The sequence below is a fragment of the Coenobita brevimanus genome, chromosome 57, assembly GCF_032717465.1.
Source record: "Coenobita brevimanus isolate Jiangsu-jjx chromosome 57, ASM3271746v2, whole genome shotgun sequence".
Classification (NCBI taxonomy): domain Eukaryota; kingdom Metazoa; phylum Arthropoda; class Malacostraca; order Decapoda; family Coenobitidae; genus Coenobita; species Coenobita brevimanus.
Window position 1 is genome coordinate 6,290,707 of NC_137010.1, and position 19,992 is coordinate 6,310,698.

The 19,992-nt window shown below is 41.0% G+C and overlaps 1 protein-coding gene and 1 non-coding gene across 2 annotated transcripts in view; both read left to right on the plus strand.

The window, feature by feature from the left end:
• Window positions 1-2,742: 2,742 nt before the first annotated feature.
• LOC145402072 (uncharacterized) overlaps window positions 2,743-19,992 on the plus strand; it is a 37,321-nt gene continuing 20,071 nt past the window's right edge. The window contains exons 1-5 of the mRNA XM_080274176.1: window positions 2,743-2,818; window positions 7,300-7,801; window positions 10,974-11,353; window positions 13,049-13,151; window positions 19,031-19,117. Of these exons, the coding sequence (XP_080130302.1) occupies window positions 7,304-7,801; window positions 10,974-11,353; window positions 13,049-13,151; window positions 19,031-19,117 (1,068 nt within the window). The 5' untranslated portion in view covers window positions 2,743-2,818; window positions 7,300-7,303. The remainder of the gene's footprint in view (window positions 2,819-7,299; window positions 7,802-10,973; window positions 11,354-13,048; window positions 13,152-19,030; window positions 19,118-19,992) is intronic.
• On the plus strand, window positions 4,880-4,998 carry LOC145402481 (5S ribosomal RNA). The gene has a single exon (XR_013897776.1). It is a non-coding gene; the product is annotated as a 5S ribosomal RNA (ribosomal RNA).

Sequence of the window (19,992 nt, forward strand, 5' to 3'; positions counted from 1 at the left end):
AATATAAATACAGTAAACTTCTAAATACCGCCGCGGTGGCTGAGCGGTCAGCATCACTGACTGTGAAGCTGTCGACCCGTTTAGCGCAAGGTTTCGATTCAGCTGGCGTCACCCGACTCGGGTATCCATCCATCCTGTAAGGGTTGGGAGCTAAATTGAGCACCTAGGGCAACACGTGGGTGAGGTAACTGTGTAGTACCCTGGATGATGCAGTGGCCTTGTATCTCAGGATATCGGGTGAAAACCCCGCCACAGGCTCAAAGGCCCAAGTTAAGGTCTCTCTCTCTCTCTCTCTCTCTCTCTCTCTCTCTCTCTCTCTCTCTCTCTCTCTCTCTCTCTCCCCCCCCATTGCCTACACGGTCATTCATGACTGCGACAAAGTGATTACGCAGGTATAACCTTCATGTATGGGTTTGACTGAAGCCCTGCGCGAATGACTGAAGAGTATCCAACAGTGTGTGTGGGAATGACTGGGCAATGATGGTCCAGTAAATGGGTCTTGTGTTTTTTATACCAGTCTTTCATCCACATTCTTCTACTCCCGGGCTGTATGGTCTGTAGTGCAAGGGCAGCCAAGTCTGGTAATGAGGTAGCCCAAGGAAAACTCTTTTGGGGAGGCTGGAGATAATCTCTTGGAAATTAGGAGTGGCCAGCCATATTTCGAGGGTGGCCAGGGTGGCAGTGGCCACCCCTCTGGCTACGCCACTGTTCTGGAGCAAGAATTATTGCTATAGGCCTACATTCGGCCTCAGTACTCATCTTTAGGAAGTGCGCCGCAGACGGCAACTGAAGAGTGTACTGTCTGTTTATAAGTGAATGGACAAAACCAGTGATGACACAGTCAATCATAGTTGCGCAATCATGACTTACCGTGTTTGGGGGCCATTACGGAAATGAGCACCGCGGTTAAGTGCCTCGTGGCGTCTGTCCCCACCTTCACCTTTACCTTTACCACGGGCTGGATTCACAAACAAACTTAAATTAACATCCTCGTGACTCAGACTTGTCTCTGTAGGAAGAACAAGTAATGAGAGTGCAGTCCTCCTGTCTCTAGTTCTTCCCGCTAAAGCAGCCTTGACATTACGACAGGGAATCGATCGCAGGTATGTTCGTGAATCCCACCTCTGGCTTTACCACCTGTCGTGCTGGTTTTCTAAACTTCGGAATTCACATTTACAACCAACTCCTTGTCGAAACCATGATTTGTTTTTGCAGGGAGGACAAAGAAATGACTGGACTGAGTAGTCTTTCCATGCTTCTTGTTCTTCCTGCAAAAGGAGATCTTATGTTACGAACGAATTGCTAGTGCTATCTTTTGCAAGAAGAACAAGAAAAGGAGTGCAGAAACTTTCCATGCCCTTGTTCATTGGCGAAAACAAATGCCAGTTACGATAGGGAATCACTCATAAATATTCTGTGAAGCTCTCCTTTACCGCGACTGTTTAAATTTTATAGTTTATCATGCTTATAGGATACATAAACATCTATCTATGAGTATCCATAGCCAGGCACCATAATCCCGTAAGGGGTGGTCGTTTGTCTTTGCTTTACGGGGAGGGGCATTAACCCTCAGCAAACCTATTTGTTGACACGGTGGGATCACGACTTGGTTGGTTATATGGTTACCACCCAGCGTGGTAAATGGTCTCCTGGCTTACAAGAAACCATTAGGCTTGTCAATCAATGTAAAGCCACCTGAAAAAGTACGAGGAATAAAAGGTGACAGGAAAGATGGGAGATGTAGGGAGGGAGGAGGGCAGTCACAGAAAAAGAATGATAAAGGTAAAGGAAATAGTAAGTAGCATTGCATCAAGTGAGTGGATGATGAGATAGTACAAAATTCATAAGAAACATGCAAAATCATGGTAGTTAAAATACACTACGTGATCACTAAACTACGAATGGTAGTGATGTTGGAAGGAAATGCGGTACTGGTAATGATGAATATTTTTATGGTGGTAGGGGTGACAGTGATAAGTAATACTATAGTGGAGACTGCATAATTGCAAACCTTCGGCGTCGGAAGAACCGTGTAATTACAGTGCAAGTGCACTTGAAGTGAAAGGGTCAAATTTAAAACAGTAATATGTGGAATCACATTTCTTAGAAATATGCTTGTACAGTGAAGATAATTGTCTTCCGGGAACTTAGCTCTGCTTAGCAGTATACTGTAACTTAACTGATTATCTTTAGTGTTCAAGACTGAATATCTTAGACTGAATTCTACATCTTGTGAAAAATTTAAAACTAAGGTATCTAAAGTCTGATGTTTCATGCATAATAATAGCTACCGTCAATATTTGCCCGGAACGTTTTGTGCTTGGCAGGAGCCTGAGAGTACGATGATTATCTGTGGTGTACGATAATGGTTCCCGCCTTTGTGACTGTAGAGAAAGTGTCGGTTTATTTGCACGACCCGTTTAGTCATTAATCAGTAACATTATGTCAGCTTACATAATGAGATGGTATATATCATGATTATGACTAATGACAGAGGCATGTGGTATTATCATTATCATGTCTGTCCGTGTGAAGTGGGTAAGATTTTGATTAGTATTGATTAAGTACTTCTTATATATTAAACCTGTGTGTTGAGGTGTTTTCTTGGGTAGTTACATGTTGTCAATGGATAGATTAAACTACTACTGAATGATGTTCGACAAGTTGAAGTATGCGTACGATCCCAAGTTCCCAAACATGGCGCAACTATTCAGTCTCTTTACACGGCGCCAGATAGCGGAGAACTGTTGTCGAGCGAGGATTGGTGTGCTTGGGCTGTGCGTTGCAACTCCACCTTTCCTCTTGTACTGAGAGAATTGTAAGTATTGTGTGAGATAAGTGCTCTGGTGAGGAAGAAGGACAGTGGAATGTGAACATATAATTGTGTTAGTGCCAGTGTCATGAAAATCTTTCGTGATTGTAGCTTTTATAACATTCGTTAAGTTTGCTGTATGAATGTATCTGTGAAGCTGACCGTCCAAGTAATAAGTGAATTGAAAAGATATGTAAGTAATTCCCCGGTAGGTATGGTAATCCAGGAGAGGTGCCAATTGTGAAATGGAAAGGCTGCACCCGTTTGGTAAAGAATTAATGATTTGTAAAGATAGGTGTCACCCAGCAACCCAGCGTGGTGCAACGTATCCGCTCCACACCCCCGCCTCGCTCTCCTTGGTATTCATCAGATTTTATTGATGATCATATATAACGAAATAGCACTGTTTGTTGATTTTCACTATTAAAAAAAATCTAGAGAGTAGTGACACTTGGTGCATTGACTGTTTCGTTGCTGTGGATGTAGGTATTTTAATCCAAAACGATTCTGCTCAGTGAATGATCCTGTCAGTCAGAGTATTCAAATCAGACGGTCGAATGATTTCATACTGTTTTATTGAACGCACTTCAGTTTGTTCTACATTGTGATTGTGTCTTATCGTTCGTTGAAAAGAGCTCGAATTCACATGCACTTAGGATCACATTCTAGTCCCAACTGTGATTTGTTTTTAGGCAGAATAGGGAAATGAGCGCAGAATCTTTCCATGTCATGCTAAAACAGATATTAGGTCAGTAGAGGGCACAGAGACGATCGTCATCATTATCAAGATTCCCAGTCTGGGAACTTGGGTTGAAGCAATATCTGATGATCTTTATAATGGTGGTTTTGAATATTCGGTAACAAACTTTTTCCTAAATGCCCCCCCCCCCAAAAAAAAAAAAAAAAAATGCATGACATGAGTCGGTCACTGGTTGCCGATTTTTGTAGTTTACGCCACTTACAGGGGACATGTTAGGTTGGATTTACACATGGCGAACGAATGAACTATGCTGAAAAAAAAAAAAAATGAACGTTCTCGCATATGATCGCATACGCTGCCATGTGCATTCGTTCATGTTCTGGGACCTCTGCTGTAGTTCTCTATCCCCGTTGCAAACGCTCAGATACCAGAATGTCAGGGAAATAAAAGCAGTTGCATGTGCTGAAATTATTGTCATCCATGGGCTGTTGAAGGAATGGGTGATGTTCCTACGCCCATTCAAACGTTCATATTAGGGTCAATTTCCAGTTTCGTACAACCATCGAATGTGAAAACGAAAATTATTTTTTATTGTGTTTTTGTGATTCGGTCGATTTTGAATCTCACTTCTGTCGCAAGTAAACCTTGCTATAGCCCCCGCAGACCACCCCCCCTCGATGTTAACCAACCAAATCGCATAACCGAACCTAACCTAACCTATCCTATCCTAGAAAATACGTAAATCAGACCCGTAAATCATCTTAACTGGATGGGCTTCTCTCCCCTCCCCCCGATGTTAACCAACAGAACTTCTGTTCACCAAAAACCCTACCCCCGGTCCCCGGCACGGGCACAGTAATGTTTTATACACTGATGTGAATAATCATTTGCGACGAAATATGTATTAAAAACGGCAGTAGGTGAGATGTGTACACTGTCAAAAGGAAATTTCAAGATTCCATGGTTTTACGAAACCAGTTTGTCCCACATCAGAACGTTCATGTTCGATTATGTTCGCCAGATCGGCCGTACATGCTCACTACTTTCGTTCTCTTCTGTTTGTTCACCAACTACCTGAAAACTTTTTCCCCTAGACATTTAATATGAATTTGACAGCTCTTGAAAGTATTTGCCGCAACACGTCAAATTCTGTGAAAAGGTTAAGGTTCCTCATGGCGTTGGTGTTCTTTCGGTAAAACGATAAAATCACTATTGCAGCATATATACACCTGTATATATCACCAGAGTAATTATTGGAAGTGACCACAGAATGGTGGATTGCACAGCCAGATTCCGTTTCAGGGGTGAAAAAGATTAAAAATAAAAAAATATGCTCAGTAAAAATAAGTGAAAACAAAGTAGCCTTCGCCAACGGCCATACCACGTTGAGTACACCGCTTCCCGTCCGATCAGCGAAGTTAAGCAACGTTGGGTCTGGTTAGTACTTGGATGGGTGACCGCCTGGGAACACCAGATGCTGTTGGCATCCCTACGTGTCAAGTGGGGTTGGTGGAGGATTAGTGCCCCTCCCTGTAAAACAATTAACTCTAAGCCGTTGGCCACCCCGTTTGGGATACATGGCGTCTGGCAATGAATGAATGAATGAAAAAGTAGCCTTCCAGTTAGAAATAAACAGATTTCAGACTCCAAGTAACGCCGAGTGTGATAAAGATTGAGTTGATTGACTAACGAAAGTGCTAAGAGAATCAGCGGAGGTAATATGGAAAGCTAATACAACCAAAACAAGTATTCGGAAGACACTCGAGCTCATGGAAAGAAGAAAGTGAACGTAAAATCAAAGAAAGATTAATTAAACGAGCGGAATTAAATAAGCATATCAACAAGAGAAGTAAAAATAAACATGGATCAGATCAAAGAAACCATCAAAAAAGGAAAAAGTCTGAAACAGGTCCGAAGTAAAACGGCACTAGGAACACAAGAAATATCACTGAAAGGCAAAAACAACTGAAGTCATTAATCCCGTAAGACCGCAGTTATTTCAGGTGGGTCCCCCCCCACAGCCGGGGGGTTTTGGCAGCTTTCAGCAAGGGCAGATTGATTGTGTTCCGGGTAAAGAAGAATTTACACACCTGACAACGCAAGCCGCACTCCCAATGTTAACGCAGTCTCGCGTCAAAGTTCAGAAGAATTTATAATAGTTACCCCTCGAAAACAATCTAAAAAAAAAAAAAAAAAAATTACACCTGACAACGCAATCCGCACCCCCGTAAGCCCAATGGTTACCGCACAGTCGCGCGTCAAAGTTCGGAAGAATTTATAATAGTTACCCCTCGAAAACAATCTAAACCGTGAACATTTTTATACCTATTTTTCTTATTGAAACAGGTCATTTCAAAGTGTTTTGTCACACGAACCATGAAAACAGGTATATGTAGGTGTGGGGAGATTACTAGGCTGTAAGAAGATAAAGTAGGATGTGAGGAGTAGGCCTATAGGTACGGGGTTGGAAAAATAACCAACTTTTCGTATGACATGAAAGCTCTTCATTGTGTTCTGTTACATCTTGGCCGCTTGATACCCTTCGGGGGTCTGTGGGGGGTGGGAGGGTAGTGAGGGACAAGGAGGGAGGGATGGGGTGGGGTTCGGGGGGGACGCAAGGCTAGCAGGGTGGGAGGAGGGGCGAAAGTGGGTGGGAAGGGACACAGGTGGTGGTGGCAGGAGATGCTGTTGCGTGGAGGGATGGGAGGGAGATGGGGGGCAAAGAGGGAATGGGGTAGAGGGTGGCATGTAGGCGGGGTGCGAACCCTCGTTCTTCAGTGTACGAAAACGCATACTTTACCACTGAGGCTCCATATATATATATACTTCCAAATGCAGTACTAATACCATTATATGGAGATACCAGTCTGAAATAAAACACCCTTAACATGTGCTCAATATGGATGGTGGTCATTAGTGTCAAAGTGGCAATATATGAACGTGTATGGCACATTGGAGGACTGCTGGGCCTTAGGAAAGAGGCTGGTAAGTCTCTGGCCAAAGGTAGAGAAAAAAAAAAAAAAGGCCAGGGATCTAGGAGATGCTGGATGATCATCAGGGCTGTTATGTGGGGCTCTTCTAGAATCTGCTGGAGTAAAGCACCTTTTGACTGAAAAACATCAATCAGTGACACACAGACAGGGGCACTCCTAGAGATGCACCTGCATTTGACATTTGGGTATTTTATTCAGATTAAAACATGATTTTATTCAGCTGAAGGTAATCCTTAGAGAAATTTAGAGGGGAAGGTGTAGGTAGGTCCCTAGATTTTGGAGGGTCTTTAATAGAATATGTTTGAGTCTAAGATTTCATTTTTTTGCTTGTTATACAAGTATTATATCAGTTATAAGGAGAGACCAAGCACATTTTACTGGTATCTTGTGGTTTTCAAATGCCATAAAAGGACTTGGGCTTTCCTTCCCCATTGGCTAAATCCTTTCACTTCAGTGACATACTATTCATTATATTCTTGTTCACATAAAACTGTTTTATTCAGCTTGGGAGAGATTTCCCATGAAATAAAGAGGTTAGATATAGTCTTCATTAACCCCTTCACTGCTAGAAGTTTGATGTAAGCTAAAAAAAAAATTGCTTAGAGGTAGCATAAATAAAGCTAGGAAATTCATCATTGGAGGTGATTCATTTGTGACCACCACTTACAGGATTGAAGGTGTCTGACTTTAGTAAGATAAATAGAGAGATAGGACTTTTGGGGTTAAGAATATGACCATAAGAGAGTAGTCATGATTCCCATTAACATCTAAGCATTTTTTTTTTTTTTTTCCAGCAGGATGGCTTTCCCAAACCCTCATCTAGATGAAATCTGTGGAGAAGAAGAAACAGGAGCTGTCATGTCTCAATACTCCAATATTACACCTGGGCAAAACTTACTGATACCCAGCTTTGAGTCAGCATCCACCCCTTGGAGCAGTCATAACCACAGAAAGAACTTCAGTCAGTCACAGAGTGAATGGTCTTTGACTGTTGGTGCGAAGACTTTGCCCTTAGGGTATAAGCCTGTGTTACCTGTAAATGGTGATTGTTATGGGGAGGCAGATGAGAACCCAGAGTTACTTATCAGCCCACCTTCAGTACTGGTTGAGCCTCTAGATGACTTGGGGTTTTCTGAAAATGAAATCTTGCAGAACTGTACTCTGACAGGTGAAGAGGTTGAGAATGAGCTACGTAAATGTACAGACAATTCAGGTGTCAGCAGTACCAGCGACAGTGATGTGGGTTTGAAGTTTGTGGCATTAGAATGTGACAAGAAGAAGAACCCACCTTACTTGGTAAGTTGATTTGAAAATTGTAGTTGCCTAAGATACTTGTCTGTATTTCGTATGTATTAAGTCCTTCAGTATGATGAAATTTTAATGCAGGCTTCTGGCAGATGATTAAACAACCTAAGAAATACTTCTAATAGAGAAGGTGAAGAGAAACAAGATCAGTGTAGGGCATAAATTATAGTTTTGTTCACATATATGTAGAAGACAGAATAACACATCACCAGATCATCCATCCATTGCCAGACGCCATGTATCCCAAACGGGGTGGTCAAGGGCTTAGAGTTAATTGTTTTACAGGGAGGGGCACTAATCCTCCACCAACCCCACTTGACACGTAGGGTCATCATATTGTGATATTAACTTGTCCTGAGACACTGCTAGGACCCATTAACCATTATGGTTGGTGGTAAGTAGACTTGAAGCAGAGGCCAAGGCCAAGACCAACTTATATTTATTATAAAAAAAAAAAAAAAACTGAGGCTGGCACTTCTAAAGTATTAAGAAAAAGAAAAATTTTACGAATTTTATTTATTATTTTTTTTTGTGTGTGTGGGAAATGATAATGAATTATATCCATATCAGGGGCTTGTGTTACCTTTTAAATTAAATAGCATAGTGTGTGGAAATTTAATTTTCCAGTTAAAGAAATTGTTAAACTTAAGACACTATTCAGGAGATGAGAGAGAGGAGGTAGATGAGATAAGGTATAGGAAAGTTGATCAGTACAGTAGCATGGACCATCAGAAATACCAGTATCTGAAAACACGTGCTTATTGTAGTTATGTTTCATAATTTCACATCTCCAAAGACATCACCGAAATAAATTTACATACCGATACTTAGATACTTAATCCTGCTCAGGTAGATGTTGGTCCATGTTGCATAGCAGGTAGACGTGGGACTCTCAGACCTAAAAATATAAAAATTTGGGAAAAATGTTTATGTTTCCTTTATTCTATCTGTCTATCTATAGCCTGGCGCCCTAATCCTGCAAAGGGTGGCCGCAGACAAAGTGCCTCCAAGTCGCTTTGTCACCCTTTATTCCAGTACTGATAATAGGGTAATATATTTAATGTTTCCGCAAGATAAACGTAAAAGAAATGAACAGTTCTTTTCCTTATATATTTTTAACAAATTTTAGAGAAAAAAAACGGTAGGAAAAACAGTAAATAAATTTTGGCCTATAAGAAAAAACAAAATCTAAATGGTTGCTTGAGTGGTCCCAAAGCTTGGTATGGGATGATGCTTCATGATGTGAAGAGGGGCTGCCAGACACTACATTCATATCTGCAGTCAGGGAGAACAAAGTATCTAACACACCTCTGGTAGACGTGGGTCTCACATATGCAACATATACTCACATATCCGTGTACTGTGGAAATGGAGAGAGAGCTTGAAGTAACTCTCTCACCCCTTGCATGGATACACAGTTAGGAAGCTACTGAGAAGAACAGGGTATTTAGAAGTTGATGAACTAGAAAATCGGACAGGGTGGATGGGTCTCTTAGACCCACTGCTACCTGAGCAGGGTTAAGGAAGGCAAAACAGGACTTTGGTACTAGTAAGAGGATGGAGAAGGGTAGAGTCAGTCAGAGGACAAGGGTGAGGCATTACAAGAATACAGGGCAGTATTTGTAGTGCGAAGAGAGAGAGAGGGGAAGGGGGAGACGTGTGGGGGGGGGGGGAAAAAAGAATAAAAGAAATAATGAAGATAGGAATGATGTCATTGTAAGAGATGTTATTTTCCAAATGCCACATTTATATTGTCATTGATTCTCCGATGTCAGTTATTTTCTGCCATCAATCACTTGTAGGGAGAAGTCATGGGAGAGAGAGAAAGAGATGGAAAACTTGTGACAAAAAAATGAATAAAAGAAGCAGTAAAGGTGGGATTTGAGTCAGTAAATGAAATGCAAGTTGATAAAAGCTACTAGTGTTTTCTTCTTGATCCACTTATGTTAGTTATTTTCTGCCACATTGTTTGTGTCAGCCACTTTCTAATGCAGTTCTGTGCAGTGAAGTTTTCATTTTGCATACTCTTGCTATGAAAAGAGTGATAGTTGTTGCTTAGCAGCTTAACCCTGGTCTGTCTGGCTGGGCAGACCTGTTGATCACAGGTAAGCAACTGCTTCTGTGGGGCCATCATACAAATACAGTCCAGCACATACTCCATGTAGGGATCCGGTGCTCCTTGGTAGATAACTCCTCACAAGGGTCAGACTAGGATTCTTCCCCATGGGGAGGTGCAGGGAGATTTGAGGAGATTCAGCTCCTGGTTGAGTGCTACAGCTGCTTCACCCAGAGTACATAGTGATACCACAAGTGTGATAGTAAACGTTATGAATAGTTGTGTGAATATAAGAAACATTAACATTGGTGACTTACTAATCACCAAAACTTACCGGTCATGACCCACTGGTTTTGAGAAGTACCTATGATTGTACCGGTATCTCATTTTTTTCCCCATTACTATGACCCATTGGTTTAGAGAATCAATTCTCTTTATTTTTTTTTTCCAGATTAGAAGAACACAGTCTAGAGTGAGAGGAGTGGAAGTTACTTGAGAGGAGAATGTGGAGTTGCCTTGAGAGACAGACAGAGAATGAGCAAGTTAGGAGTGTGGTGGTATTGATGTGGATGTGCTGGAAAGCATCGGGAGAAGTACTAAAGGCAGTTTGACCATGTGGAATGAATGGAGAATGAAGATTATTAGAATAGTATATGTGAGTGAAGTGGATGGGGAGAGGCAGGCTTAGGAGGAAATGAAGAGATGAGATGGAGAAGTATATTAATAAGGGAGGTGGTGTTAGGAGAGAGGGCAGCTTGATGGTGGAGGACAGTCTGACATGGAGGGGATTCATTTATGGCCACCCCATGTGGAATTAAGGCATCTGGCTATAGACAATTGAACTGGATTACTGATATTCTCTCTCTCTGATCTTGCAGTATTCAACAGTAAAACTTCTTTCTTCATGTTACATATGGAGTGGAGTTTGGAATATTGATGGTCTGCCTAAGTTAATGGATGTATGGCCCATTTCACTGAGGGTCTAATTCAAAGCTTCCTTAGGGAATTAATTTTCATGTTTCTCGATTTTGCCTGTGTGGAGTGGTGATTATTATTGATATTTGACCATTTATCTTGTAGTGACTAACAACTTTTCTATTTTTTCAGCTGTATGGAAACGGTATCACCACAAAGAATGATACAGCAGTGAAATTCCACCTGAAGGGTGCTAGAGCTGGTCAGGAAGCTCATATTACTCTGAAATATGCAGACCCTGTGAAAAAGGATAGTCCTGTTACAGTCTGCAAGGAGCACAGGTGTGATGGTACCAGTGATCCAAGAAATGACTGTACCTTTTGGATCACAGACAGCATGTGCCATTATAAGAGTGTGAATGGCCACTCCACTGCTATTATTCCCATCAGAGAGGACAGTCACAAAGATGGAACAGTAGAGTTTTGCCTGGTTTTCAAGTGTCTGAACTCCTGTCATCGTAACCAGGCCAAGAAAATCGATCTTTTGATGACTGTGGTGGACTCAGCATCTCAGTAAGTTTACATGGCTACTTGGGGTGTGTAGGCAGTCCATTACTACACAGGGTGTCTTCTAAAATATAGTAAGTGAAACTATGTGATAGAAGCAAAAATTAGATGGAACCAGCTGTTGCACTGAAGGAGCACTTGGAAAGGTAAGAATTTTCCTATATATGTGTATACTGTATATATATATATATATATATATATATATATATATATATATATACAGTATATATATATATATATATATATATATATATATATATATATATATATATACAGTATATATATATATATATAGTATAAACACCAGCAAAGATGATGGTATACAATTGATACCAATAATAACCAATTTCTGAGGGCAAATTTGGCAGTGGAAATTTTCTTCTTTGTGCCCAGGTGGAAGCAGCCATGGGAGGGATGGAGGAGGGACAGGGGAGAGAAGAGAGGGGATGGAGGGACAACCAGGAAAGTGGTGTACACCACCACATATGTGTCCTAACGTGCTTATTTCAAGGTGAACTTAGGGCTGGCTTAGGTACCACGAAACCCTTTAACATGTAAGCACACGGCCCTATAACATGAATCTCTCATAAAGCAGGAGCTTCAGGCTACTGTACAATATTTCCGCTTTATGTGAGTGCCCACTGTATATATATAATATGTACTTTCAAAGGTAAGAATTTCTCTTAGCAGAAGAAAGCCATATGACAGTAATATCATTATTGTAATCCCAACATTGCTCCTGCTATATATCTGGTGGGTATGATACAGGGACGAAAGTACTTTCATTGGCTCCACATTTGTTTTCTGGAATAATCTGAAGAAGAAAATCGGTCAAAATAGCTTATGACTTCAGATATTTTTTCACATCATTTTAGCTCTGTTCAGACCCAGAGTAATCAAGGTCATATGTTATCAGTTCAGATCCAGTTAGGTCAATTTTTTAACTTGAGAGTCTTTAGGTCTAGTTAGTTCCTTCAGTCCCTTCACATTCAGTGTTGCCAAGAGAGAGAGAGCAACTGAGGCCAGTGGAGGTCAGATCATTTTGGATCTGATTATGTAATTTCAGGAAAGTTCAGTCATTTAACCCATCACGTCTGGTGGTTGTTTTCACCACCCAAACCACCAGTAGGTATTTTTCTTAAAAATCACCATTATTTAAACCATAATTTCTCAGCTAAACGTATAATATAAAATTATAGTAAAATATGCTTTCATAATTTGATGCAAGTAATCATAATAATAATACAATAACAGTAATACTACAAATCACTAGATCATGTATTCATGTCACCCGGATGTCCCTAGGTCGTCATGTATACATGCCACCCAGACGGGAGGGGTTAAGGTCTATCCAGTATCTTCTCATCCATTCAGGTTCACATCAGATCAATTCAAGGCCATCTAGGACCAGTTTTACCCAGTCAGGTTCACGCTGGTGCTTCAAAACATTTTCCTCTGATGAAGTTTGTTGTGGGCAGTTTAGGTCCAGTTAATTCCAGTAACATCCATATAGAGCCTCTATCCTATCAGGCCCAGTTTGTCATGATAGCATAATTTTGACTTTCAAGAATTATTTTTTCCCATTCATTGCCTATACACTTCCGTGATGCAGTAAAAAATTGTATTGAGATGATCATGACATTGATGATAGTGTTAACATAAGGAGGAGGATGGTGGACAGTATATTTCCCTCTCCATCAGGAATGCCCTAGAAGAGACCCAGCGATTTAACATACGTGTTTGCAAGAATGTGAAACGTGACCACAAGGATCGAAAGCGGGGCTCAGAAGAAATCATTGATGAGGTGAGTTTATTCTGCATTTGTGGGAATATGTTGCATACTCCTCTTGCTTAATAAAACATGCACCTTCTTGACGTTTTAAAACAAAGTCTGGCTAGTGCATGACATTTTGTTCATCTGAGAGAAATAGTATTCATGCAACCCTCAGTTTACACAGATCTGCCTCGCACTAAACATATTTGCATGGAAAAATTACCAGTAATATGCCTTAGTAAAGGCAGAAAAAAAAAAAAAAAAGTCTCCAGCCATCCTCCCCAAAGTTCCACTGCCAGAATGCATAGATGTACACTCACTTCACATAGAATAAACAAAACTTGAATGGTCAAAACCTCCTTTTTTTTTCTCTCAGAACAGATGGTCAGAAGTCAGTATGGCTTAAATTATGGGATGTGAAATGGTCTGTTTACACCCAGTCTACTGGTGTGTGTGTGTGTTTGTGTTCTTACCTAATTGTATCTTTACAGGAATGAGTCAAGCTTGTACTGTCCCGTGTCTTAAACCATATTTATCGTACATATCCTTAAATTTGTGAATTGTTTTGGCACACACTATTTCATTCAGTAGTGCATTCCATTGATCAGTTGCTCTGTTTGGGAAACTGAATTTCCTTACGTCTTTATCACCTGTCTTCTTATGCAGTTTTTTGCAGTGTCCTCTTGCTGATGCTTCCCCATATGTTAAATAATCATTTATTTCTATTTTCTCCTTCCCTGATATGCATTTATATAGCATTATCATGTCACCTCTTTTCCTTCTCTCCTGTAGTGTTGGTAGATTCAGTTTATTTAGTCTTTCTTCGTAGCTTAGGTCCCTTAAGCTTGGTATCCATCTTGTAGCGGCCCTTTGAACTTTTTCAATCTTGTCTATGTGTTTTTTAAGATGAGGACTCCAGACTACTGATGCATACTCCAGGGTTGGTCTTATGAATGATGTTATTATCCTTCTTAACATGTCTTCATTTATGTATGTGAATGCTATTCTCATATTTGCAAGCAGTGTATACATGTTCCGTACCTTCTCACTGAAATGGTCAGCTGGAGCTAGTCTGTTATTGATAATCACACCTAGGTCCTTCTCTCTTTCTGATGTGTGTAGGGTTTTATTTCCTAACGTATAATCCCAATCAGGTCTTTTTCCACTTTTACCAAACTTGATTACATGACACTTGTCCACATTGAATTCCATTTGCCATGTATTACTCCATTCATGGAGTTTATTTAATTCTTCTTGTAGCTCTTTACAAGAGTCTGTGTTAGTAATTCTCCTTTGTATTTTTGCATCATCTGCAAACATATTCAGATAGCTTTCATTTCCAGTGTTACTGTTTATATCATTTATATACACTAAAAACATGATTGGTGCCAGCACTGAACCCTGTGGTACTCCACTAGTCACTTCTTTCCATGATGAGTAGTTTCCCCTTAGCACTGTTCTCATTTCTCATTTTATGAGAAAATCTTGCATCCAACAAAACAGTTTGCTTCAAATTCCTCCTTGATGGTACAGTTTCCATAAAAATCTTTGGTGTGGTACTGTGTCAAATGCTTTCTTGAAATCTAAATAGATACTGTCCACTGATACTTCTCTTTCCTGTATTGTGTTTGTTACTCTGTCATAGTAGCTCAACAGATTAGTAACACATGATTTTCCTTTTCTGAAACCAAACTGTCTTTCTGTTATCATACTGGGTTCTAGATGATTTACCTAAGCTTTTCTTATAAGCTTTTCTAATACCTTGCTTACAACACTGGTCAGTGATACTGGTCGGGAGTTGAGTGGATTTTGTCTATTTCCTTTCTTGACTAAGGGGACTATATTTGCTTTCTTCCAAATATTAGGTAGTTTACCTTGACTCAAGGATTTCTTGAAAATTAAAAATAATGGTTTACTTAACTCCTTTTCACATTCTCGTAGTACCCAACGTGAAATTTCATCAGGACCACTTGCTTTTCCTCTGTCTGATTTACTTAACTCCTCCTGTATTACTTTTTCTGATATTTGTATATCTGGTAGTATGTGTGGACATGCATGTTCCACATAGTCCCTCAAAAAATTTTTCTTCTGTAAAAACTAATTGGAAATTCTTATTTAGCGCTTCACAAATATCTTTCTCTTGTGTATAGGTGATTCCCTCGTCCGTAATGGATTGTATTATATCTTTTACTTTGGTTTTGCTTCTGATGTAGCTGTAAAATATCTTTGGTTGATCACTACTTTTATTTATTATATCCTCCTCAAACTGTTTTTGGGCCTCCCTCCTTATTCTTGTATAATTGTTTCTTGCCTGTTTGTAATTATTATACGCCCTTTCACTATTGTGTCTTCTGTATCTGTTCCACAACAAATCTCTGTGTGTGTGTGTGTGTGTCTCTCTCTCTCTCTCTCTCTCTCTCTCTGACTCAAGCATGTATGTACACACACACAAATACACACACACACACACACACACACAAAATCCTTGGTGTAACATACAGTACATGAATGTCATTTAAACAACACATCGCAAAAAATGAATCATCTCAGCGCCGTAAGGTCACTTGCCCATACAACATTTGGCCACAACAAAGAAACCACCACCACAGTATACAAACTATATATGTTCATTGATGAATTATGCAAGCTCTGCTTGGGCTTCTAACCTAACTAAAACACACTGTAACACCATACAGACCATACAGAACAAGGCCCTAAAAATAATAACTAGACATGAGAGGCACACAAATTCTTGCTGCAGCCTCCACAAACCCACGTCATCCACTGCATGGCATCACATCCATACACATCAAGGAACATAAAAACAATACCCAGCACATGATATCTTACTCAGATTCTGTCGTCTCTCCCATGCCTGCCTCAAACCAGCTTACAGAAGCCTATCCATGCTCAAATCACTGCCTCTCCATTCAGGCACTCAAAGACAACACACAGCTCTATGCACAGCCTCCTGATGTCCGCCCTTCTGAATCCCACCTTCCTTGTGAGGACACGGTCCACCTGGCCAGGCTGAGATATGGGCATCATCTAGCCCATTTGAGTTATAAGAAGAGGCTGGATGACTCCATCGCCGATGCCTGTCGAGGGTGCAACACAGCACCCCATACTACAGTATTAAGCACATTATGGAAGACTGCATTGCACACAGTCGCCTGTGCCAACAGCACAACATACAATCCTTGAGAGCTTTGTGGGAAAGCCCGGTCTTCGCCGTGGCCTTCCTTAAGGACGCCGGACTGTTCGGCCAGACTGCTTAGGGAACAGCAACTACTGCTACTACCACTACTATTACTACTACTAGTTCTACTGGCTGCATTATTTACCAACCACCACTTTGACTGGATGCATCACTGTATCACATGTTCTAAATCCTCATATGTAGCTTTTAGTGGAATGTTTATGAAAATGCCCAGTAGCTGTGGTAATCCAGGAATAATAAAAAGTAACCTGTGAAGGACTCATCTCAATAGAAAATATGGAAATGACTCCACCTGTAATAACAAACTCGTGATGTGAAGTTCAAAAATTTTTGTACATATGGAATACAGATAATTAACTTGCCCACCATCCACTCACTTGATTTAGTGCTGCTCTCAGGTGTCTGCCTTTTCCTCTCCTCCATCCTACTTTCCGTCCATCCTCTTCAGGCTTTCTTTCCTTCCTTCTGCCTGTGGGTGACTAGACTCTCTCCCCTGTCCTTCTTTCTTTCATTCTTTCCTATTCCTTCTGCCTATGGGTGACTCTACACTGAGTGACCAGCCAGATGGTTTCCTGTATACCAGGAAACCGTTTACTACGCTGGGTGGTAACTAAATAACCAAATTTTGGCACCTGGTGGTTTAGTGGGTAATTACGGCGCTCCATTTGGATTTAGCCGGTGAAGGTTTATATCCAAGGGGTGGTTGATGTTTATTGCTCATGTAATGGCACTGAGGGATAAGTGAGGCTGGTCACTCACATCTTAAATGTCAGGACCAACTGCCTAGCCCCGGGCTCCTACGCTCCTCATGGGGCAACGTAGGATTGGATAGTGGATGGATGATGACACGGAGTCAGGTGAGGGCGACGATGACACAGCTTCTGTTGCCTCTACACTGAACTTTGAGGGGTTCCTGTGGGAGGTTGATGAGGAGGCGGCAGCAGCATACTCACTTTGTGCTGAGAGGCTGTAGTCTGCCTCAAGCCTCGGAACCCTTCCCCCCGCATCCTGGTCATTTTGGCCATAGCGGCCTAAAGTGGCAAATGGCTGAATTGCCATACAGTTACTATATAGGTTAGGTAAGGTACAGCCTAAACGTCTTCCGCTTGACGGGATCACGGCTGAAAATAAACACGGCCTGACAGTCCCAAACTCCTCCCCCCTCCCCTGTCCATTCAAGCAATGTTGTCAAAGTCAGTTAAGAATCTAACATTGTTATTCATTTCCATGAAATATGCATTACTAGTTTCTTTTCCATGTTGCCAGTGTTTGCTGGTGACCAGTTTGATGTAGGTTTGGGGTTAAGGAGGCCAGTTTTTCCAAGATGATAGGCTCATAAGTAATTTTTACCCATAAGATTAGTTATTTCTAACTCACAAAATTCTCAGATTGTATTCTGCTCCAAGTCTCATAAGACTATGATTTAGGAGATTCTACTGTAGCAGTTTCTTAACAAGTTGTACAAATTTTCTTTATTTTTTATTTTTTTATTTATTTTATTTATTTTTTACACTCCCTCTTCTGTCTTTCCTTCCTTCCTTCTTTCCTCTTCCTTCTGCCTGTGGGTGACTCTACACTGAGTGACAAGTCAAATGATTTCCTGTACACCAGGAAACCATTTACTATGCTGGGTGGTAACCATATAACCAAATTTTGGCACCTGGTGGTTTAGTGAGTAATTACGGAGCTGCAATGGGATTGAGCCGGTGAAGGTTTATATCCAAGGGGTGGTTGGGGCTTATTGCTCATGTAATGCCACTCAGGGATGAGTGAGGCTGGTCACTCATCTTAAATGTCAGGACCAACTTCCCTAGCCCCGGGCTCCTGCGCTCTTGATTGGGCAACGTAGGATTGGATGATGGATGGATGAAAATGTAACAAACAAATTCACGTCTCCAGTTGTAAACACCAAGGTTGGATGAGCTAGTGTCCAAAGAGGCAGAAAAATTTTTTAAAATGAGCTATTAACAAATTTATCTAAATTCCCTCTCTGCACATCACCAAAGACAATCATGTTTACAGCCATAGTCTCACCATTTCCATTCATTAGCATTTCTAAATATTCATTCCATCTGCTCCCTACTTCACTTCTTCTTTTTAGTATTCTTCCATTTCACACTTCTTTCCACTTTCACTTTGACATTTTTGCACCTCTTTCCAGAACAGTTTTCTGTTTACAGTAATTTGCACTCATTTTTCTTCTAGGATCCTTGTTTATGACTTTTTTTTTTTTTTCTTTCTGCATTAGTCACTGCATGCTTTACTGTCAGTGTGCTCTTTTCTTTCATTTGTGTTCCTTTCTTGTACCCACTCTTGCCACCTCTCCCTCTCTTCCTCTAGTATTTCAACCTCTTTACCTACACACTATACCCACTTCCCCCCCCCCCCCTCCAGTTCCTTCACATATTAATTAACCACTTGTACATTTCTCAGTTTCTTCACATTCAGTTTTTTGCTGTTGATGCTCCTCTTTCACTCTGCATTAATCTTACCCCTCATAGCTTAACCTCCATTGCCACAACCAGCTGATCAGACAGACTTGCAACACAAGAATTCATCAGCTGAGTGGCATAAGGCAGTGTGTTTATGCCATCCTGTATAAAACAGAGCAGCTGAGTGGCAAGTGAGGCAATGTGTTTATGTCATCCTGTATAAAACAGTCTCGTCTTATTTTTAATTTCATTTTCAGATACCAGAAAAAGCTGTTAAACAAGAACCAGCATATGAACACCCTGGCTCATCCTCACACATTGGTTCTTCTGCAAAACCTTTTATGGTGGGTTTTAACTTCTCCATCTTTGATTTTTGGACATTGATTTGACACTACACTGAGTTTTCTGTTGATTATAGAGGACTTTCAGTGACATCCTCATTTTTGCTTTGTTTTTCTTAGCAGACGAAATGGTACGATTGCTAGAACATCACCGAGGAGCATATACATTTATATGATTATGATAGTCATCGAGTTTTCATCATGCCGCACCATTGTTTTGCTGTTAACTGCACCGTTCATTTTCGTTTTCATTTTTGAAGGCTCCAACATTTTTGAAGCTCTCCATGCTGCTCGATCTCTGGCAACTTCCCTATTTAGTCCTTTAACCCTGAGGTCACACTCGGTGACCTCGTCCTAGGTATTTTTTGGTCTGCGTCTTGCTGCCCTTCCCCTAACATTAACACTTCTCACTTTCTGCACCTAATCATCGTCCCCCATCCTTTCCACATGCCCAGACCATCTTAGTCTACCTCTCTTCATCACAACACCAATACACTCCAGTCTGATCCTACCTCTCAACTCTTCTATTGTAAACCTAGCCCACCCAGGCCTTGCTCTCAAGAACGCACTACACATCCACCTAATCATTGTTGTTTCTGTACGTTTGAGCCTGTGAATATCCTCTTCCTTTATTGCCCTGGTCTCACTACCATGCAGCATTACATTCCTAACATGCCGCATAAAAAAATTCCTTAGTGCAGAGGGAGAGCCCCCTCAGTGTCTGGAGAGGCAACAGCTCCCTGAACTTCAAGCCACTTCTCACTCTAGCCACAGAACTAGCTCCTGCCCAACCTCCAGCACATAACATGTCTCCCAAATAACAAACTCTTCCACACACTCAAGAGACTCACCAGCAAGTTCAATCCTTTCAACTCAGG